General features: G+C 40.3%; 1 protein-coding gene across 2 annotated transcripts in view; it reads left to right on the top strand.

The window, feature by feature from the left end:
- slc38a9 (solute carrier family 38 member 9) overlaps window positions 1-24518 on the top strand; it is a 78413-nt gene that overhangs the window by 18992 nt on the left and 34903 nt on the right. For both annotated transcript variants that reach the window (XM_080046839.1, XM_080046840.1), the window contains exons 3-7: window positions 5778-5907; window positions 10487-10605; window positions 10702-10765; window positions 10938-11031; window positions 11176-11346. In XM_080046839.1, the coding sequence (XP_079902965.1) occupies window positions 5778-5907; window positions 10487-10605; window positions 10702-10765; window positions 10938-11031; window positions 11176-11346 (578 nt within the window). The remainder of the gene's footprint in view (window positions 1-5777; window positions 5908-10486; window positions 10606-10701; window positions 10766-10937; window positions 11032-11175; window positions 11347-24518) is intronic.

The raw sequence follows: 24518 nt of genomic DNA, 5'->3' as shown, positions 1-24518 counted from the left end.
GGAGCATGCAGATTCTTCAGACGCGAGGGTGGTGGCTGGGCTCTACTAAGATCTTCAACTCCATAGGACAAACAAATTTGTGAAGTTTGGTCTTAATAGGATGAATCGTTTTGGATTAAGGAGCAGTTTTGTACAAGGTAGCTAATGAGCTAATCTGCAAAGCTCTACCGTTTGGTCTTCCGATGGTCATTGAAAACTTCTTTATACAACTTTTGCTCATTGGAGTCTGTAGAACATAATTTTTTTTGGTTTAGTCCGAATCCAGCAAAAACTGTAGGAGTACGAAACGGTGACTGGCACAGTTTTTACGACGTAGCAAAATGAAATAGCGAGGCCTATGTCAAAAGATGAAGCTGACTTGTGTGAATCTGTGGATATAAAGTTTTTGACTGTCGGATGTTCGGTGTGGGAGTTATAGCCCCAAACGCGTTTTCTTTGCTGTTGTTACAAGATATACATTTTGTGGTTTTGGTGCCCCCTATTGATACATTTCGGAAACCTGCCTAGGGTAAAAAGCTGCAGCTCAATTTACCGAACAAGTGGAGGTCAAGTTTTTGAATGAGCGATGTCTTTATGAATTTTGCCCACATGTTTGTTGAACTGCATTGTAGTTTCTCTTTAATTGTAAAATGATTAAACAGTGGCTTTTATCCAGGATGGACCCTGTTCAGCTAAGCTCACTTGGAAAAGAAAAACATGCATGGTCTGACAGTGGAGCTTAATACATGTAAGGCTTCCTGGAATTTGAGTGTGTGTGTGCACCTTCTCCTCTTTGGCACCACCCTAGCATGTGTGAACTTTAATCAAGTTAGGTATTTCACAATCACCAACTAGCTTTCTAGCACATAAAAAATTTCACACTCCCTTCCTTGTCTTTGTTTAGTGTTTGTGAATTGTTTTTGCAAAAAAGTGTTAATGTTCAGGTAAAAAATAGTGTTTGTCACATGTGGAAAACATCTGAGAATGTGGTTCATTGACTAATGTTCAATGTTGTGCCCTCCAAGCTCGTCAGAAGGCTCAGAAATCTTGGGCTCACACCGCCCTGTGTGAGTGAATCCTGGATTCCCAGACAGGCAGACCCCAGGCAATGTGGATAGGGACCACCACATCCTCAACCCTGACTCCACACACTAGAGCCCCTACGGGTTGCATGCTCAGCCCTCTCCTGTACTAGCTGTTCTCACATGACTGCATGGCTACCCACAGCCCCAACACCATCATCAAGTCAGCTGACGATGAGACGGCAAACAGAGAGGAGGTCAGAGCCCTGATATCCTGGTGCCATGGCAACACTCTCCTTATCAGCATCAACAAAACAAAGGAGCTACCTATCGACTACAGGAAGCAACAGGGAGAAGGACGCACCCCATAACCATCAATTGCACTATGGTGGAGAGTCAGAAGCGTCAGGTTCCTTTGGGTTTACGGTGAAGACCTAACCAAGGCTCATGACACCGCACCATCACCAAAACAGAAAATTATTTGTCAGGCCAAGGAGGCTTTACATGGTCTCCAGGATACACTGCTAGTTCTACAGGTGCACCACAGCGCTGGATCAACTATTCCAGCCTTCATTCATGGTCACGTTTGTCAGGCGCTCCAAGACTGAAAAAAAAACACACCATGATGTAGCCACAGCCAGTTTCCAGCTACCCTTTAGTATCCAGATGCAGCTAAAAGACACATGGCAACTGCTAGACGTCAACCGAACTTCCTCCTGCTTCTCTGAAATCAACAGTTCAGTGTTTCTTGAGAAGTGGGACAAAACAGGGTGCAATGTTAAAAAAATACAAACCCTATGTTTAGGCAAATTGAATTGCATGTATGTATCCAAAATATACTAAGCTAGTGAGCTAAGGTTTGACACAACCTCCCAGCTTTTGTCCTTTTTATCAAAATGGGCTTTTTACCTTGCCATTCCTTATCAAAATGGGCTTTTTAGCTTGCCATTCCTTATTTTGTGTCAACACTGTCAGACACCAAAAAACACAAATAAATGATCTCTCATTTTATGCTAGACCCATGAGATGTATAGTGATCACAAATATTGAAAAGGTATTCTCTTCCATAAATCCAAATAAAAGCCATGGATCTGACAATATATGTGGTAGACTGGTTAAGTTGTGTTCTAGAGAACTTAGTCCAATATTTCATTACATCTTCAATAAATCCCTTCAAAATCAGCATGTCCCAAAATGTTGGAAAGATGCGGTAGCCGTTCCAGTTCCCAAGACAAGCCGCCCCAAAATTCTGAATGATTTTAGGCCTATTGCTCTGACATTGCTCTGACATCTATTGTCATGAAAGCTTTTGAAATATTACTGAGAAATGAAATTTTAAAGAAAACAGAGTCTGATATTGACCCATTGCAGTTTGCCTATAGGCCATACAGAGGTGTCGAGGATGCCACAGTCACTCTGATGAACATGCTTTTTAAACACCTGGAAGGTAAAGGAACACACGCTCAGCTTTTATTTATAGATTTCTCCTCTGCTTTTAATACAATTCAACCCCACATCTTAACAGAAAGACTTTTAGAGCAATTTGATTTGAGTAAAAATCTTGTTGGCTGGGTTTTAGACTTTTTAACCAATAGGACACAAAGAGTGCGAGTCAATGGAGTACTGTCTGACCAGATCTGCTCCTCCACTGGCTCCCCTCAGGGGTGTGTTCTGTCCCCTCTCCTGTTCATCCTTTACACAAACATGTGCCGCAGCAACAGGGAAGACAGATTTATTTTAAAGTATGCCGATGATTCTGTCATTGTAAGCCTGCTTCAAGGGGATGAAACAGGCCATGGCCCAGTCTCTCAGGATTTTGTAGACTGATGTGATCGGTCCTTTCTACATATGAACATTTCAAAAACAAAAGACATGCACATAGATTTCCGGAAACTCCCCAGTGCTAAGGAACTCACCAGCATAAAGGGTCAGACTGTTGAGTGTGTAGACAACTATAAATACCTTGGGACCATCATCGACAATAAGCTAAACTTTGAGACAAACTGCGAAGCTGTGTACAAAAAGGGGAATCGGCGTTTATATTGTCTGAGGAAACTCTCCTCGTTTCACATTGACAGTAAAATGTTAACCATGTTCTACCGCTGCTTCGTTGAATCTGTCATATCCTTCAGCCTGGTGTCTTGGTTCAGTAACCTATCCCTAAAAATAAGAATTCCCTGAACCAAATTGTGAGGTGGGCCAGTAGGCTGATTGGAGAGCCACAGCTGAACCCAGACTCCCTGCATACAAGGCAGCTACAGAGACTAGCTGGGTCTATCTTAGAAGATGGATCCCACCCACTATATGGTGAATTTCAGCTTCTCCCATAGGTACAAAATGCCTGCCTGCAAAACAAAGAGATACAGAGGCAGTTTTGTTCCCTCAGCTGTCAAAGCATTAAATAGTAAGTAATTAATTAAGCTACACACTAACTTATTCCTATGGACTGTACGGCCTTCTTCATCTATTTATTTATTTATTCTGACCTTGTTTTTTGTATCTGCCATTATGGCTTGTATTCAGTATTTATTTATCTTTTGATAGTAATACCTTTTTGTATGCTTTTATTCCATGTTCCTATATGTCTGGAGCTGTTGTCACTTTTATGTTACTGTCTGTCGATGTTGTTAATGTTGTCTGCGTGTGTGTGTAAGCAGCCAATTCTTTTTAACTGCAACCAAATCTACCCTCGGTTACAAATAAAGTTACCTTAACCTTAACCTTAACCTTAACCTTAATATCCACCAAAACTGATAGAGGCTACAACATGTATATGAATATTCATGTTTTTGATATCTGACGGTGTTGACATATTTAACGTTTCTTAAACAGAACAAATAGAGTTTTTCTAGTAGCAGTTTGGTTTTTCTGTTGATGATAGGTGCTAGTATGAACTACTTCAGGAAAATAAAATGATCGAAACATTTCAAATAACAAAGGCAGGCGGCACGCTTTCTATGTGTCTCCGCACAATCACAACTTTTGGACTGCACACAGGCGTCCGCAGACGGGTCCCTTGCGGATATGGGCGCTTGACAATTGTGGGTCACGCAAACGTGTCTACCGGCAACATTAAGTTAAGTTAATTCATTTGTCAATTTACACAAGGTATTTGTTCAAGTTACCACACTTCGGAGGGGGTAAGAGCGCTGGGTCATTCATTACAGCGCCCCTGGAGCAATTCAGGTTTAAGTGTCTTGCTCAAGGACACAATGGTAGAGATGGTGGGCATGTACTGTATGTAATACATGTAATACCAGCCACCACTAGTTTTACAAATAACACCCTCCTGTCCGGTGCTGGGGATCAAACCAGCGACCTCATGTTTACTGGTCGGCCACCTGTCCTCTGTCTAGGCCACCCTACCAGCATAGTGTCATTGTACATGACAATTGTAGCAGGACATCTATGCAGGCAGCATGTGAAGAGTGCTCACTGCATTGTCTATTTGCTGAGATGAACAGCAGGCTCTTCAAGCTGTAGACGTTAATTCTATTTCTGCCATCTGTGAGAATGTGGTTCATGGCACTGAATCCTCTCTCACACTCAGCTGTTGACATTGGGAGCATGGTGACTGTGGTGAGCACTATGCAGATTCTCTCCAGTGACGCCAAACACTTGAGTTTGCAGAATTCTTGTATGAGTACTGGACTGGTTCAGCCTCAATAGCAAGACACTTGTGTGTTTGTTGTGTAAATATAGGATGCGCTCGTGTTCATCAGTCAAGCACTTTGATGGATCATTAGCTTCTGCAGCAGCACATATCCCGCTGTGATCCAGCCTGTGCTCAACGTTTTCAATTGTTCATGAAAGACCTATCAAATAGTGACTGCTGTGGCATCTCTCCTTTGTAGAAAAAGGGACAATACCTGCAGGGTTTCCAGTAGAGATTCACCGATTCACTATTTTTAGTTCCGATTCCGATATCTTGGTTTTGGATATCTACCGATACTGTCCGATACAATATCATAATTATTATACATTTCTTTGTTGGTGGTGATGTTATGTGTAAGGCTAGGAGGGCTGAAGAATTCCAATTTTAAAGAGCAAGAAATATACACAAATGCATATAGGTTTATCTTAAAGGCAGCTTTGGCATAAAAATTAACTGTTGATCAATCCAAAATTCTTTGTAAAATTCTGCTTGAAATCCGTCTGGTCCTGGGCTTTTATTTGTCTGCATTTAATTAACTGTAGCCCAAGCTTCTGTGAATGGCGAATTAAGGTGTTGTTGATCTAATTCAGATCATTTAGGTAAATTCATGCTTTGGAGATAGTTATCCAATTCTTCTTGAGAGTAGCTCTTATCGGATTCATACTGTAGAGTTTGTTATTAAAGTCATAAAAAGCTTTGTTTCTTTTGAGTCATGATTTATATTACTGTCTTCGGAGCGAATTGCAGATACAACCCTTTCTGATTGCTCCTTTTTTAGTTGATGGGTTTGATTTTAGTCTGATACAATACATTTGTTTGGTAAAACAAGTTCTAATTTTGATTCATAGTGAATTACACTCAGATTATCTTAAAACTGAAAGAATATTCAGTTTGGACTGATTAGAATCGACAAGAGCAGCGAATGTTTTGCATTTATGCATTACTCAAAGGCAGGCTATGCAACATTTTAATGAGAATATAAATGATAGTTACACAAAAATAATCCCTTTTAGCCCTCACCCACTGCGCCACGGGTGCCCCCTATAATTTCATTTTTAAAGCATTTAATATATTCTGAAAATGTTCTGTAGGAATTACATGATTTTGTCTGCTTTTTCTAGGCCTTTCCACATAGAGCCCAGGAACATCGTAGATGATGATCTGCAGGAGAGAGTCACTGATGAGGCTTCCATTCTCAACAGCAGAGTCCATTACTACGGCAGACTGACAGGTTCATCTGACAGACTGCTAGTAAGTCCCATTATTATCTCCGTAAGGCTCATTTATGCTCTACGTTACATACGCATTGACGGATATAACATTGTAAACGTACGTCTCTATTTATTTAATTGTTAGCCAAGAACAAATGATCATGAACATAGGCACAAATTATTTAACGTACCATCACACAACACCTGGATAAAATATTTAGTATTGCCTGATGGCTGGGGGTCTTTAAAAAGTTTATCTAATTTTCCAAGCATGGATCTGCTTTTCCTATGTCCCTGTCTGTCTTTGTGCTCTTTGCATAGTACCCCCGTATTGTCCGTGTTGTCTGCCTTATTCATTTTCAAAACAAAATTGTTATTGCATCTAACCTTTTGTTGAACAACCTGGAACCAACCTGGACGACGTCAACGCTTAACATCAATATTTTAGGTCGACGCATGAGCATACATAGTTTTTTCATCGTAGGAGTGCATGGTTAAGCTGTTTATCCTGCAACACATCACTGCATGCAGCTCTGTCTTGGTCTTTAAAATAGCAGAACTGTTAAACGGGTCCTGTTCTTTGTGTTTTATGTGTCTTTGATCGTATTTATATGAAGCATCTAGCGAATGCATGCCGGGAATAAAAAAAAGAGGAGATCTTGCGCTACGCTGCACGACTCCCTTTCTCTTCCTTTGCAGAAATCAATAAATCAATCAGTCTTACGTGCGCAAAATTCTCCTTTTTTAAAGTTTCGAGTCTTGGTGCTTAGCGTGTGTCAGTTTTGCGCAGAGAGCGCATGGATGGAACACAGCGACTTTAACTTACCAATTGCTAGATGCAGCCAATTACCAAAACACTGCAGGAACAGCCTTGACAATGTTTGCCCTGTTGTCAGTTGTGATGCACATCTGTCGGTCTTCACATAGCTGTGAGTTCTTCCTCCAGTCCCTGGCTGATCATTTCAGCAGTATGGTCCTCTGGAAATATGACGTCTGTAAGCATCTGCTTTGAAGAGCCCACTCCTCGTCGATACAATGGAGGGTGAGGCTCATATAAGGCTCAGATGTTCTGCTGGACAAGATCAGCAGTTGTGGCAAAGTATTTGACATCCCTTGAAACTGCATTTCCAGATTTAACCCTTCATGAAAGTGGGACACAGAAACAGATGTAGCCTACACATCGGTGTCACACAGTCATTGAAATGTCTGTCGCATCGCTCGTCAATGTCACTTTTGGTCTTTCTTTAATATTTTTTGCGCCATAATCCTCTATTCTTTATAGGCAAATCAGGTGACATTTCTTTTGCAGCTTGAAGGCAGCAGCATTTACTTTTGCCATCAAAATGAAGGCAATTTCTGCATCTTACATAGTCTTTAGGTCGTTTAGATGTTAGTTTCTAACGGATTCAAAACATTTTGTGGAAGCGGTCGTGTTTACATTCACCGGTAGCAGAGCTATGCAAGACCGTTCTAATTTAAATGGAAAAGGCTATTCACACGCTAACTGAAATTAGCCAGTGTAGTGTTTAACTATACATTAACTGCATAACAATGAAAATAGCATAACGATCTTTAACACTAAAGCAGACAGGTTTGAGAAGTTGGTGATGTCTGTGGAAAGGTTAAGAACGTTTTGTTTGGAAAGTTGGGTGCATTGAATGAGGAAGTAACAACAGGCTGTGTCTGCTGTGTGTGTCCCGCTTGTCAATGTCAGTTTTGCTTGCAGCGACCAATCAAATCAGAGGGAGGCGGGGTTTATTCGGGGATTACTTCATGCCCGTCGTCACTGTGGCCTTCAGTGTGCGCACGTATTCGCCGCCAGGATGATATACAGTCATATGAAAAAGTTTGGGAACCCCTCTCAGCCGGCATAATAATTGACTCTGCTTTCACAAAAAAAAAGATAAAAGTGGTATGTCTTTAATTTACCAGGAACAGCTAAGTACTGGGATGTTTTCCAAACAAAGATTTTTTGAAAAGCAGTATTTGGTTGTATGAAATAAAATAAAATGTGAAAAACTGGCTGTGCAAAAATATGGGTACCCTTGTGGTTTTGTTGATTTTAATGCCTGTAACAGCATGTAAAACTGATGACTTTAAACGCAAAGTTGGTTGGATTATGTTGTTAAGCCTTGAACCTCATAGAATTGTCTGTTTAATCATGAGAAAATGTATTTTAGGTGCCTAAATGCAAGTTGCACTTCTCTTTGACTCTCTGCTGAAGTGAAACAGAATGGGATCATCAAAACAGCTCCCAAAAGATCTGAAAAACAAAGATTGTTCATTGTCATGGTTTAGGGGAAGGCTACAAGAAGCTTTCCCAAAGGTTTCAATTGTCAATTTCGACTGTAGGGAACGTTGTCAGGAAATGGAAGGACACAAGCATAGTGGCAGTTAAACCCAGGCATAGCATACCAAGAAAAAAACAGGAGCGGCATAGGTGGAGGATTGTGAGAATGGTTGCACACAACCCACAGATCACCTCCAAAGACCTGCAAGAACATCTGGCTGCAGATTGTGTATCTGTACATCGTTCAACAATTCAGCGCAATTTGCACCAAAACATCTGCTTTTTATAAAGACCAAATAACTTAATTGTTGTCTCATCAGTCCAAAGCATTTTCTTCCAATATGAAGCTGGCTTGTCTAAATGAGCTTTTGCATACTCCATGCAACTGTATCTGTGGCGTGGGCGCAGAAAGGGCTTCCTTCTCATCACCCGGCCATACAGATGTTTTGGTGCAAATTGCACTGAATTGTAGAACCATGTACAGATACACAATCTGCAGCCAAATGTTCTTGCAGGTCTTTGGAGGTGATCTTTGGGTTGTGTGCAACCATTCTCACAATCCGCCGCATATGCCGCTCTTGTACTTTTCTTGGTCTGCTAGACCTGGGTTTAACTGCAACTGTGCCTGTGTCCTTCCATTCCCTGACAACGTTCCTTACAGTAGAAATTGACAATTGAAACCTTTGGGAAAGCTTCTTGTAGCCTTCCCCTAAACCATGACAATGAATAATCTTTGTTTTTCAGATCTTTTGGGAGCTGTTTTGATGATCCCATTCTGTCTCACTTCAGCAGAGAGTCAAAGAGAAGTGCAACTTGCATTTAGGCACCTAAAATACATTTTCTCATGATTAAACAGACAATTCTATGAGGTTCAAGGCTTAACAACATAATCCAACCAACTTTGCGTTTAAAGTCATCAGTTTTACATGCTGTTACAGGCATTAAAATCAACAAAACCACAAGGGTACCCATATTTTTGCACAGCCAGTTTTTCACCTTTTATTTTATTTCATACAACCAAATACTGCTTTTCAAAAAATCTTTGTTTGGAAAACATCCCAGTACTTAGCTGTTCCTGGTAAATTAAAGACATACCACTTTTATCTTTTTTTTGTGAAAGCAGAGTCAATTATAATGCCGGCTGAGAGGGGTTCCCAAACTTTTTCATATGACTGTAAATATGAAGCTCAGGCCGTTCTGACTAAAAGTCAGAGAGATATGTGAGCCACATACACTCAGACGTTTCTTGCTTTATTGATAGATAGATAGATAGATAGATAGATAGATAGATAGATAGATGTGTTTTGAGATGGGCCTTGAAAGTGGGAAGGGTGTCAGAATTACGGATGTCTGGTGGGAGGGTGTTCCAGAGGTGAGGGCCAGATCGTCTGAAGGCCCTGGACCTCATGGTAACCAGGCGTGGGGGGCGATGTGAGCTACTGTAGGCTACTAAAGCAGATAACACAACACATTATTGTGTTTGGTTACAATATTTATTTATTTATTTAACTATTTTACTGCTCCACCTTCAGTTTCACTTTTGTTTTCATCTTTGTCTCAAACAGCTGGTCCAATCAGCTGTTCGGTGAGTGACAATGGCCCGACAGCGGCAGTCAGGCTAAAAACAGATGATCACTAGGCTAGTTATGATAACTTCGAAGTCAAAAAGAAAAATTATGAAATAAAGGCCTCTCTCAAGCCGACAGAGACAAGCCGCGAGAGCTACATAACTATGGTGACATCGTAGCAGCGGGACACAGTTTAGCCTTTATAGGTCCGTGAGTGTAGTCCACTGATCAATTTAATGAAGAGGAAAAACACCACACAACAAACGGAGTGCTGCGCAGACATTTTTCGCTAAACACAAGACTCTCTTCACTATTGCCGAGGTGAATACACACGGCTCTCCTCTTTCCTTACCGCAGGAAGCTCAAACATGCACGTCGAACCTGTAAATGGGCGTGTAATTAGACAGGAAATGCAAAAACTGCAATCTGGCTGGCTGTTGAGTTTATTTCTGCTTTGTGATTGGCTGTTAGGTAAATCCATATCAGTTATGTGTTTTGTTTTTTTAATTTTCATATCGAGTATTTATGTCAAACGCATATCGACGTAATCGACGGGAGTTTTATCGCAATGAATAATCGTAATCTAATTATTGCCCAGCCCTACAATGTAGTGGGTTCTTTGGGACCGCGACCTGTGGTTATTTGAGCGAGTCCCCGGTAAAGTATGTTGTGAACGTAATACCTATATTTGAGAAATGGTCTCTTAATACTGTACTTGTAAGAGCTGCCTCTTTCATATCCGGGTGTTTTTTTTCCTCCAGTGTCCTCCAAACCATGTGATCCCAAGGCCAGGGGACATCTATGTCTACAGCCCACTGGGCACAGCTTTCAAGGTTACAGGCAGTGAGCACTCCTCTAAAAACCCGAGTATAATCACCATGTAAGCCTCATCTGCCTCAGTCAGTAAATAAACCTGAGCCAAGTCTTCTCTTAATACTTAAGTGAATGTGTTCAACATGCTTTTCTCTCCTCACAGATTTGCTATATGGAACACAATGATGGGCACATCTATACTTAGCATACCTTGGGGTATAAAGCAGGTGATTTACTTTATTCCTTGTGCTTCAAGTCATTTGCTCATTCAAAGCCACATAAAAGTGACTCTGATTCATCATTGCCTTCAATTATACTTTAAATGCAGAGTTGCAGTATGTATGCAAATTGAAATGTCCTTATGGTACAACAAGTGAATAGTCGTCTTTGCCCATTTAGGCTGGTTTCACTCTGGGGATCATCATTCTCATCTTCACAGGCCTACTGATGCTCTACTGTTGTTACATTGTCCTCAAATCACCAAAGGCAATACGTGAGTCCAGCAAAACCTCTGCATATGAAAAACTAAACACAATTTTTCGTGGTCTTCTTTCTGAAATGCGCTTTATAAATAGTTTTGTACACACTTGTGTTTTTAGGATAAGATAATCACTGCTCCATTCTGTTTTCTATGCAGCCTACGTGGACACGTCCGACTGGGAATTCCCTGATGTTTGTAGATACTACTTTGGCAAGTTTGGCCAGTGGTCCAGTTTAATCTTCTCAATGGTGTCACTTATTGGAGCCATGGTGGTATACTGGGTCCTCATGTCCAATTTCCTCTTCAACACCGGACAGTTTATCTACAGTAAGTCACAATTGGTTCATTGTTTATGGTGCACTCAGCTCTTTCAAGGCACCACTAAGGCTGTGCTATAGAGCTGTTAAGCGGAAGTGGCTTACTTCCGGGACATGGGACCTCTCGGCTCGAAAAATTACAACAGTAGTCAATGGAAAGAAATGTATTATTTTCTGGTCCCAGTCATGAAATGCCTTCGATTACACATGTTTTGTATGGATTTAGATGGTATTTTTTCGTGCAAAGAATGGAACAATTTAGCGAGTAGAAGCTGGATACGGTCAGGTTTTGTGCAGAGCGCTTTTGTGGACTACAGCTCTCCGCTGCTCTTGACACTTATGATATACGTCACCACCACTCGCACCCACTTAGCTCTGAAACATGGCTGTGTCTTTAATGCACTTTACCGCCTTCTTTCAATGACAAGACAGAAGTCTTCAGCGTGGCGAAAACCACTACACAAGTGGACATGTGGAGAGTTTCAATTTCTCGAGTGGGGAGATTGTTGGCGTTGTCCACGCCAGCCATTAGCATTAGCATTAGCACTGTCAGTCGAGAAGTGGAGGGAATGTGTTGAGGTGACGTCACAGAGGCGACAAGACTTGTAGTTGTTCTCGTAACATTTTTTCAAAAGCCGTTAGACGAATAATCATACAACATACCGTCAAACTCTTCACATGAAAAATGATCATTTAGACCCATACAAAACATATATGTAATCCAAGGCATTTAATGACTGGGACCAGAAAATAGTAGATTACTTTCCATAGACTCCCATTAATTTTTTTTCAGCCGAGAGGTCCCATGCCCCGTAATTCCGCCACTTCCTTGACTACCGTGACTAAGTGGCTTGACTACCGTTGTAATTTTTCGAGCCGAGAGGTCCCATGTCCCGGAAGTAAGGCACTTCCGCTTAACAGCTCTATGGCCATCTGAGTGTGGAGTTTGTCAAATGACCTGACAACATTTCTGATGTTTCTTGTCCTCATCGAGAAGCCTGATGAGCATATCATTCTAAATTCTAACTCACCGTTTGCTAACCAATGCGTCCATTCTCATGTTATATATTTTTTTCAAACATATATTTATTGGGTTTTTGTTTCTTTACAGTATAGACAAGCACAACAACAATAACATAACAGATAGTATGCACAGACAGCTCACACAAACAGATTAATTGCTCAAAGAGCATTCACCCCCCACCCCTCCTCCCCACAACACAAGGATCACAACTGGCATGTTAAATTAACACAAAACCAAGATGGAAATAGTATATAGGGGAGAGTGGCCTAAGTTGTGCATTTTGGAAGTTGTGCAACCCCTTGTTTCTAGAAAACCGTGGAAGAAATTGGAAATGTGACCACATATTTAAGAAGAGCCATCCACGTTTTAGTGCTTTGGTATGCTACATTTTGAGTCTATACAGTTAGCACGATGTCAGCCCTAAATTGCTGCATCATGCTTATTATCCAAATTTCTGGGATTGGGGTGATTTGTGCCAAAGGGCCTGGGTGAGTTATAAGTAAGTAAGTAAGTAAAATGTATTTATAAAAGCACATTTATGACAGTTTGCACTGTCCAAAGTGCTGTACATAGTGCATTCAGTAAGTAAACAATGAAGGTAAAATAACAATAACCAAAATAAAAGACGTAAAGCCCATACATCCACATAAACACAGCTAGTAGTGCAGAGGTAAGATAGTTAATGGGGAGGAAACACCAGGGTGTACATATGGGTTTTCAGCCTTGATTTAAAGGCAGAAATGTAGGGGAATCACATTTGTCAGGTGGCAGTTGGTTCCACAAGCACGGAGCAACTAGTGCAAAGTGCATTTCTGAGAGTTGTGCCAGTGGCATGGCTGTATACGCTGGTCACCAAAAGAAAGTGATTGTCTACAGTAGCTCAGAAGAGAGTGACATCTCAATTCCACTTAACGACACCACTGATGAGAGTTCAGATGGCCAGAACGATGATGAAGGTGACTTTGTCATTGTGAGCTTTGCAGGTAAAACCATTAGATCTGCTAGGCCTGGTTTAAGAAAATTGTCCTTCAATCTTTGTCAACTATTTACTTTATTTACTTTAAATACACCTTAAATAAGTGATTGTCTAATGGATTTGTCTTGCATTACAGTTTATGAGATATATATCAATGGCACAATTCACCCCATGGTATTCTCTCCAACCGCACAACTTACACCACACCGGGGGCAAGTTGTGCATCAAGACAACTTTTTTTCCGAAAGCTATATTTCTTCAACGGTTTATTCCAGATCCAAAGTTTTTATTGCCAGGGATGCACAACACCCTGAAATATATGTACATATTTGAGTTGGAGACTTTACTGTCAAGGCCTTACTTTAAAGTCACTTTGAGTGAAAAGTTGCACCACTTAGGCCACTATCCCCTAAGTATGTAAGTGTATGACACATTCTGCATCCATATACACCTATGATGCACTAGAATACTAAAATTATATATGTGCCACATGATCACCTTTACACAAAAATGAATAAACATAAAATATGAATGGATAAATTAGATATAAAAAAATATTGTTTTTTTGAGGCACAGCCACAATAACAATGAAATCAGTTCATCAATCCCTCCATTTCGTATACCTTCATTTTCCAGGACATTATAAAAAACTTTCCAAATCAATCCTGTTTTTTGTGGAATAACTTATCTTTTCCAGTGCCAGATAGGAACATGGACAGCTCCACATACAATGAAAACAGTGACCCCTTCTGCTGGCTACATTTAATGCACGTGTCGGGAATATTGGTGTTAAAATAGTCCAGCTTGACAGGAGTAATGTACTGTCTACTCAGCCATTTATATTGTAATAGTACAGTTGAAACTCGAAAAATTAGAATATCGTGCAAAAGTTCATTTATTTCAGTAATTCAACCTAAAAGGTGAAACTAATATATTATATAGACTCATTACATTCAAAGTGAGATATTTCAAGCCTTTATTTGTTATAATTGTGATTATTATGGCTTACAGCTTATGAAAACCCCAAATTCAAAATCTCAGAAAATTAGAATATTACATAAAATCAATAAAAAAAGGATTTTAAATACAGAAATGTCGGCCCTCTAGAAAGTATAATCATGCATATGTACTAAGTACTTGGTTTGGGCCCCTTTTGCATGAATTATTGCCTAAATGCGGCGTGGCATGGATGCTATCAGCCTGTGGCACTGCTGAGGTGTTATGGAAGCCCAGGTTGCTTTGATAGAGGCCTTCAGCTCGTCTGTATTGTTGGGTCTGGTGTGTCTCATCTGCCTCTTGACAGTACTCCATAGTTTCTCTATGGAGTTCAGGTCAGGAGAGTTGTCTGGCCAATCAACACAGTAATACCATGCAGGGCTGTACGCTTATTTTTTTTAGGTGGTAGCACTGGTGCTAGCAATCAAAAAAATTCAGTAGCACAAAAATAAATTTGGTAGCACACAAAGTAAAAACTTGCATAACCTTAACCCTTACATTTCGCTCTAATTACCTTTGAGCATGTCATCTTGGTCTCATTTGAGATTCTCAATTAATATTATATCCTAGTGTGTGCATTAATAATGATAGAAGAATGAATAGGGGTGCACTGATTGCAATTTAGACAAAACAATCTAACCTGCCAATTGCAATTTTTTGCTGATTCAGAATTATTTCTCCCCATAAAAATATCAAAATTATATCTATATATTTTTTGTATATACATGTAATTATTATATTAACAATAATCATTTTTTTTAGAAAATGTCCTTCTGTTAATTAAAACCAAACTTTAAAACATTAAACATTGCCTATTAAATAAAAAAGTATACATATTGGTACAATTTAGGATAAATTAAATGGGTTGTTGTGAATATGTTGGGAGTATTTTTTCAGTGGCTTATTGTGTAACTTACACACAGTTTGAAATAAATTATTTCAAACTTTGTTTAAATAGACTACTGTTGACTGCTCTCTGCAGCTGAATGAGTTGCCTTTCAAGCTAGAGCACTACAGTGCTGTAAAGCGCTAACATCCTGTTCTTACCGGCTTCAAAATAAAAGTCAACGTTTGGCTAGCAACAGACTTTTAATGTGAAGGCGCACAGGAAATGTTCTGTTTGCACATGCGCTAACTTAACTGTGGTAATGTAAAGAGAGCAGAGAGCAGTGTCCTTCCGGTTATTACCGTTGGTGAAGTTTATTAGACGCTAGAATCGCCGCACGAGCACAGATCCCGAGCACACATCTTTCACCAGCCAAAGTGGAGGGTGGACTCAATAACTTACTTTTTTTTTAACCTTTTATTTTGGTGATTTTTTGCAATTTTCTTTACATACAAACATAAAACAAACAAAAACAAAAGACAGAATAAATCAACACACACAATTAGAGCTGCAACTATTAGTGTTTTGGTCCACAAAATGTCAGAAAACGGTCAAAAATGCCGATCAGCCTTTCCAAGCCCATGTTGACGTCCTCAAATGTATTGCAATGTCCAACACACACGGACGTCTCAGTTCACTGTCATAACAGGGCCAAAGAAACCAGAAAAAGATCACATTTGAGAATTTGAAATCAGAGAACCTGGACATTTTCTACCGAAAAAAATCTCAAAATTATTAATCGTTTATCAAAATGGTTGGCGATCATTTCAACAATCAATCAATAATCGGTTTAATTGATTGCAACTAAAATAATCGTTAGTTGCAGTCTTACATACATTACATACACACCCCTCCATCACATAAACAAAAGTGAAATAAATAAATAAGATAAAATTAGTAAGAAAATAAGCTATAAAGAAACAGAAAACGAAACAAAGCTAAAACAAAGACAAAACTGGGGCAAACCTCACACAGCTATTTTCTTAAGTGCTGGAGCACTGGGCCCCATATAGTGGAGAATCTGTGGGGGTGTTCGGACATCTCGTACCTCAATTTCTCTACGTGCAAAATGCCAACCATTTCCTTCAGCCAATCCTCGAACCGAGGGGCCAGGTCGGATTTCCAAAGTTTTAATATGCATCTTTTGGCGATTACCATACCATAAATTATGATTATACGTGCTTCATGGTCCAATCTTTCCAGGGCTGTGGAATGGCAAAACAGGGCGGTTTCCGGGTCAGGAGCCAAGGGAACATCCAAAACATCAGAATACCATTTAAATAAAAGACACCAAAAATTGTAGAGATTTGGACATTCCCAAAAATGGTGAGCAAGTGTACCCTCTGCAATCTTACACCTATTACATAAAGGTGAAAGACTTGGGGAAAAAGCCATGCAGTTTAACCTTAGAGTAGTGCAATCTAAGTGTGACCTTGAATTGAATTGAATTAACTGAAGCCTCAAGTTTATAGAGCAGGATCTTATGCTTTTTAGCGCTCCCTCCCAGACATCGTCAGTTATTCCAATGTTTAAGTCTTTTTCCCAGGCTTGCTTTATTTTTAAAGTGGATTTGTCCTGCCGATCTAAAAATATTCCCACAAAAGATGAAATCAGGTTTTTAGCTTCTGGTGAGCCTAGCAAAGTTTTAGACAATGGATCCTCTGCGGGCAGGGACTCAAAGGATGGTATAATCTGTCTGACATAGTTCCTCACCTGTAGATACCTGAAAAATTGAGCTTTCGACAGTGAAAACTTTGATACTAACTGGTCAAATGAAGCAAATTGGCCATTTATATAAAGGTCCTCTACCGTTACTATTCCCTTCCGGCTCCAATCTCTAAATGCTGAATCTGTGAACGATGGGGGGAAGGCATGGTTATGCCAAAGTGGGGCATGTATGGTCGTGCTCTGTAGTTCACAGGCCTTCCTAATTTGGTTCCAAATTCTCTGACCATTGGATAGGATAAAGTGGTCTCCTCTAAAGGAGGCAGGTGGTCTGGGAGAAGAGAAAAGGAGGGCAGTAAGAGAAGTTTTTGGGGCCAGGCTTTTTTCAATGGCCAGCCAGGGAGGCAGTTCAGTTATAACATCTTTTTCATATGTAAATTGCCAATACACCATGACTCTAGCATTGGCACCCCAATAATAATGTAAAAAACACGGTAACCCCAGTCCGCCATGCTCCCTGGGTTTCTGAAGGTGGGCTTTTGAGATCCTATGTGCTTTATATCCCCAAATGAAAGGCATTATAATGGAATCAATTGACTTAAAGTAAGATTTAGGAATGTAAATTGGCACATTCTGAAATAGATATTTATTTATTAAGGACAAATGCATTAAAAACATTGTTTCATATTATAAAAACATAAAACAGATGCCACGCATACAGGTGTTAGTCGAAACTAATTTGCAACCCCTGTCCCTGATTAGGCATCTCCTAAAAAATTCACATGAATAAAAATACAGGGATCATACATAGTAGACATAAAATAATAATAATAATAATAATAAATAAAAATAAAAACAATAAAAACAAGGACAATGATTAATGTGTGTATGTGAGCGTGTGTCAATGTTCACAGGGTTTATTCAGTTTCAACCATTGTTTTACTTGTGAGTTAAAAACCTTGAGCTCTGTCAATGTTTTGATTTCTGTTGGTAGTGTATTCCACAGTTTAGTGCCTATTGCTACAAAGGATGATTGTCCGAATGTGGTTTTGCGTCTGGCTGTTCTACAATTTCCGCTGGTTGCACCCCTAGTTCTAATTCTGCTGTCCAGTTTGTTTATCATTTGGCAGAGTATTTCTGGAGCAAGGTTGTTCACACACTTGAACATTATCTTTAAAAATGAAAAGTTTACAAAGCTGTCAAAACTCAGCAAATTGTGTTTCTTTAAAATTTGGCAATGATGCCATCTAGTAGGTTTCTGATCCATTATTTTAAGTGCCTGTTTGTATAATGATTTTATTGGTGTCATTGTTGTTTGGTTGGCTTGACCCCAAACGGTTATACAATATGACAAATGGGTGAATATCATGGCATGCATAAATTGTTGTGCTGCCTTAAGAGGTATATATTGTCTTATAAGGCGAAAGCAATTTAAGTTGGTCTTGACAGTCTTGCATAGCTTCTTAACATGTCTGTTAAATTTAAGTTGAGAATCTAGAACAACACCTAAGAATTTGAACTCATCTACTTGATCTATCTCTATCTCATCAATTTTTACTCTGGAATTTTCGTTGGCTTTTCTTTTAATTGAAAAGCACATTGACACTGTCTTTTTATAATTTAAGGTCAAATGATCGTTTCTGAGCCACTGGGATACACCAGACATCTCCTCTGACAGAGTTTTAGCTGCCAACTGAGTCGTTTTTGCAGACACAAATACCACGGTGTCGTCTGCATACATTTGGCATCTGGCTTTTTTACAACTGTCCAGTAAATCATTAATATATAAGCTAAAAAGTAAAGCAGTGTTAATTTTGGCAGCAAATTCTGATTTAGTCTTAGTCTTAGTCTTTTGAATATCACACCATTTAGTCTTAGTCCTATTCTAGTCATCTAAAATATTTTAGTCTTAGTCTAGTTTTAGTCTACTAAATATAAGCAGATTTTAGTTTGACTAAATCTACAGCGGACTTCGTCGACTAAGTGTTTTTCTTCATTGAATGGTATTAAGGTTTGAATATGCAATACAGACACAGATTTAATGGTTGTAATACAAAACATGTATTCTATTTCATTAGTAATAATCTCACATAAAATCAGTGTACCTGACTGGATAGGGGGGAGGGGGGCTTTAAGAGCCTGTGCCCGGGGGTCCATTATCTCATGATCTGTCTATGAACCAACTGGATTCCACAATCTTTTTTCTTTTTGCGGGGAGCATGCACAAGCATTATTTATAAAAAATATAAAAATAAAGACAATATTTAAAAAAAGTGTGGGGCCCCACACTAGGTCTTGAAACGGGCCCCGAGATCGTTAAGGCCGCCCCTGGGCAGCAGCAGCAGCACGCAGGTGCTGATAAATTTGAGCAACTGCGCCTTCCTTTAAGCAACACTGCTGCCGCTGTGTGTGTTCGGACTTCTTTTGCATCAAAGCCTTTTAGATAATACAATTAGAGGTTTTAATTGAACGCTGTCCATGCGTCAGAGTTGATTGTAACTTAAAAACAGAAACTAACGGACGGAGGCGGCAGTTTCACATGGCTCTGTGTATTCAAACTCGAGACAGAGCCTACTACAAACAGATCGCGTAACTTAGCCGTTCCCCTAGACATCGTTAACGGGCAGGATATCCCTGACTATCATTTTGTCCATCAAACCGCAGAGTTTTTCAGCACAGCGGCTCACTCCACCCGCTCACACCTGCGCGGTCTCCCGTCGTTTTTCACCGACACAGGGTTGCATTCGCTGCTTTGCACTGATTGGATTTCTTCCCAACTTGTCCCACAAAAAGAGTAGTTCTGATTGGATCTCTTCTCCATTCGTCCCGCCCTAACAGTTTCGTCTAGTTCCTACTCGTAGACTATAGTGTCAGTTAAATTAGTCTCAGTCTTCGTCATCACATCTGCCTTTTTATTTAGTTTTTATTTAGTTTACGTCCGTGAAAAAGGTTCGTAGACGAATATTTTTCGTCATAGTCTTAGTCTACGAAATTAACACTGAAGTAAAGGGCCTAAAATAGAACCCTGTGGAATTCCCATTGAACAAGTCTGGACAGTTGACATGGTAGAATTAGATCTAACCCACTGCTCTCTATGTTTAAGATATGAACCGAACCAAGCAATTGCCTCATCTGAGAAATTAAATGTTTTGAGTTTATTAAGGAGAATTTCATGGTTAACGGTATCAAAGGCTTTTTTCAAATCCAAGAATACTGCCACCACTACATTCCCCTCATCTAACAACTGTTTTATAGTTTCAGTGAGGTAGCAGTTCGCCAACTCTGTTGAGTACCTTGCTCTGAATCCAAATTGTTTGGGGTGCAGTAGATACAGAAATCTCGGCAGGGAAACCATCTTTACTGCGTTTACACGGCCAATAAGGGAGATCGGTAGTGTTCTCCATTTCTCTATGTTCTCCTTAAGTTTGTTCAATCTTTCTGTAAAATTTAACTTAAAAAGTGTCTTTGGGTTTTTAGATAATTTAATGCCCAGATACTTTATACTGACCAGATTTGTTTTAAACTGCGTATTGGCTAGGAATGTTGAGTCAAGATCTGCTGTTAAAGACAAGAGTTCACTTTTTTGCCAATTTATGGTGTAGCCCGAGACGTCGCCAAAGGAATTAATTAGCTGGAGTAGGTGAGGGATGGAATTCTCAGGGTCGGCTACAAAAAGGGCGATGTCATCTGCGTACAGAGAAATCTTATGGTCCATCCCACCTAGTGATATTGGCTTTATAAGTGCGTGCCCTCTTATGCTAATAGCTAGGGGCTCGATGGCCAGCGCAAAGAGGAGCGGCGAGAGGGGGCAACCCTGACGCGTGCCCCTCTGAAGGGCAAAGGGTGTGGATCTTTCCTGGTTTGTTAGAATGGAGGCGGTGGGATGGGCATATATTAAGCGCACCCATGCAATGAAAGGGGCCCCCAGACCAAACTCCTCCAGCACCTTGAGCAAGTACCCCCACTCAACCTGGTCGAAAGCCTTTTCCGCGTCCAGACACAAAACAGCTTGTTTGGAAGCGCTGTCAAATTTGTTATACATAATATTTAGGACTCTCCTAACATTAAAAAATGAAAACCTGTTGGGGATAAACCCGGTCTGATCTGTGTGAATAATGGATTCTATACATTTATTTAGTCTATTTGCCAGAATTTGTTAGAATTTTGAAATCCAAGTTAAGCATAGAAATTGGTCGATATGAGGACGGGTTAGTTTCATCCCTGTCTTGTTTTAACAAGAGAGAGATGTTTGCGTTATATAGTGTTGGTGGGAGTCTGTTCGCTTCGGTTGAGTGGGAGAACATTCTATGCAGGATCGGGGTTACTTGGTCAGCAAATTTCTTATAAAATTCAACTACGAAGCCATCTGGCCCAGGGCTCTTGCTGTTATGCAGTGATTTGATAGCGTCTGTGATTTCTGCAGGGGACAGTTCAGAGTTTAAGGCCTCGCGGGAGGCGCTGTCTAGTTTTGGTATGTCTAGTTTTTTTAATCAACCTTAGCTTTGGATTTATAAAGCTCCTGATAGTACTCCTTAAAGCGTTTATTTATCTGTTTCGGGTCAGTTAAAGCCACACCTCTGCTGGTTTTTATTGTATGTATGGATCTGCTGGCTTGTTGCCCTCTGAGCTGGCGGGCCAGCAAAGTATGTGGTTTATCCCCTAATTCAAAATAATGTTGCTTAAGTCTGAGAAGCTGATCACTCACTTGACTCGTTAAAATAGTGTCATACTCGTATTTAAGACTAAGAATATTTTGCAGAGTTTGGGGATTATTTGTGTTTCTGTACAATGTCTCCAGTGAGGTGAGCTCCAAGTCAATATCATTTAAACGTCTTACTCTAGATTTCTTTAAAGACCCTTCATATGAAATGATATAACCTCTCATGACCACTTTAAAAGTTTCCCACAAGGTGGAGTCAGAGAAATCCGAGGTATCGTTGGTCTCTAAATATTCAGTGATTTTTCCCGACATGTATATACAAACATTTCTGTCGTTGAGCAGTGAAGGGCGTAGCCGCCAATTAGCTCGTTGTTTAAATCTCCCGAAGTCAAGAATAATGGCCGCTGGGGCATGATCCGAGATCAGGATGTTGTGATATTTGGTATCTATTACATTGGGTATGAGTTTTGAGTCTAATAGAAAATAATCAATACGAGAATACGAATTGTGCATTTTGGAAAAAAATTAGTAGTCTCTGTCTGTGGGGTGCTGTATTCTCCAGATGTCAACTAAATTAGTAGTTGAAATCAGGTTTTTTAGAACTGAAGATGAGTTAGAGGGGTAGCTTGTTTTCTTTGATGACCTGTCCATATGCCAATCAAGGATTACATTGTGGTCCCCTGCAGCAATCACATTTGTGCCCGTAAGATCAGGTAACATATCAAAGGTTTTACGGAAAAAGGCAGCGTTATCCATATTTGGGCCATAAATGTTAAGAAGTGTTACATGAACAGAGCAAAGGTACCCAGTTACTATAAGGAAACGACCATTCGGGTCATTTACAGTAGAAATGTGTTTAAAATCTATGTTTTTCTTAATAATAATTGCCACACCGCGGGCTTTACTTGAAAATGTGGATTGAAATATCTGGTCTGCCCATCTGCAGCGCAGCCGGTTCCGATCTGATGGCCCAATGTGAGTTTCTTGTAGGAACATAATATCGGCAGATAGAGATTTAAGATGTGAAAAAACTTTAGCCCGCTTAGCTGGATGGCCCATGCCTCGCACGTTCCAGCTCACCATGGTAACCCCCCTGCTTGTATCATCACCCCCGATTATCATACATAGTCATGCGCCATAATACACACGCTGTGACACAGTAGTTTGCCCAAAAAAAAAAAAAAAAAAAAACACTAATATAAAAACACATACAACCCTCGGGCAAGCCCTCCCCACTTTCCCAAACAAAGCGAGGGAAAATACCCTAACATACTGTAAACGGAGGTTACTCCAGCCATCTAGCCTATTCAGCCCAGGGGCCGGCTAAATGTTACGCTGGAAAAAAAAACGCTAGCTAACTGAAAGCTTAGCTGCCCCCCCCTCCCCCGATATACAAATAAGAAAAAATAAATAAGAGCTTCCTTCCTCAGTTCTCCTAAATAATTACAAGAGCCAATAATATTCTACATTTCCCCCCTAAACGTAAGGATAAGAGAGGGAACTACAGGTCCTTCTCATATAATTAGCATATTGTGATAAAGTTGATTATTTTCCATAATGTAATGATAATAATTGAACTTTCATATATTTTAGATTCATTGCACACCAACTGAAATATTTCAGGTCTTTTGTTGTTTTAATACTGATGATTTTGGCATACAGCTCATGAAAACCCCAAATTCCTATCTCAAAAAATTAGCATATCATGAAAAGGTACTCTAAACGAGCTCTTAACCTAATCATCTGAATCAACTAATTAACTCTAAACACCTGCAAAAGATTCCTGAGGCTTTTAAAAACTCCCAGCCTGGTTCATTACTCAAAACCGCAATCATGGGTAAGACTGCCGACCTGACTGCTGTCCAGAAGGCCATCATTGACACCCTCAAGCAAGAGGGTAAGACACAGAAAGAAATTTTTGAGCGAATAGGCTGTTCCCAGAGTGCTGTATCAAGGCACCTCAGTGGGAAGTCTGTGGGAAGGAAAAAGTGTGGCAGAAAACGCTGCACAACCAGAAGAGGTGACCGGACCCTGAGGAGGATTGTGGAGAAGGGCCGATTCCAGACCTTGGGGGACCTGCGGAAGCAGTGGACTGAGTCTGGAGTAGAAACATCCAGAGCCACCGTGCACAGGCGTGTGCAGGAAATGGGCTACAGGTGCCGCATTCCCCAGGTCAAGCCACTTTTGAACCAGAAACAGCGGCAGAAGCGCCTGACCTGGGCTACAGAGAAGCAGCACTGGACTGTTGCTCAGTGGTCCAAAGTACTTTTTTTCGGATGAAAGCAAATTTTGCATGTCATTCGGAAATCAAGGTGCTAGAGTCTGGAGGAAGACTGGGGAGAAGGAAATGCCAAAATGCCTGAAGTCCAGTGTCAAGTACAGTCAGTGATGGTCTGGGGTGCCATGTCAGCTGCTGGTGTTGGTCCACTGTGTTTTATCAAAGGCAGGGTCAATGCAGCTAGCTATCAGGAGATTTTGGAGCACCTCATGCTTCCATCTGCTGAAAAGCTTTATGGAGATGAAGATTTCATTTTTCAACAAGACCTGGCGCCTGCTCACAGTGCCAAAATCACTGGTAAATGGTTTACTGACCATGGTATTACTGTGCTCAATTGGCCTGCCAACTCTCCTGACCTGAACCCCATAGAGAATCTGTGGGATATTGTGAAGAGGAAGTTGAGACACCAGACCCAACACTGTGGATGAGCTATCAAAGCATCCTGGGCCTCCATAACACCTCAGCAGTGCCACAGGCTGATTGCCTCCATGCCACGCCGCATTGAAGCAGTCATTTCTGCGAAAGGATTCCCGACCAAGTATTTAGTGCATAACTGAACATAATTATTTGAAGGTTGACTTTTTTGTATTAAAAACACTTTTCTTTTATTGGTTGGATTAAATATGCTAATTTTTTGAGATAGGGATTTTTGGTTTTTCTTTACTTTTTTGCCAAAATCATCAATATTAAAACAATA

The sequence above is a fragment of the Ammodytes marinus genome (genome assembly GCF_949987685.1).
Source record: "Ammodytes marinus genome assembly, chromosome: 18".
NCBI classification, from domain to species: domain Eukaryota; kingdom Metazoa; phylum Chordata; class Actinopteri; order Uranoscopiformes; family Ammodytidae; genus Ammodytes; species Ammodytes marinus.
The sequence above is the reverse complement of the archived record's forward strand: the minus strand, read 5'-3'. Positions and strand labels throughout refer to the sequence as shown.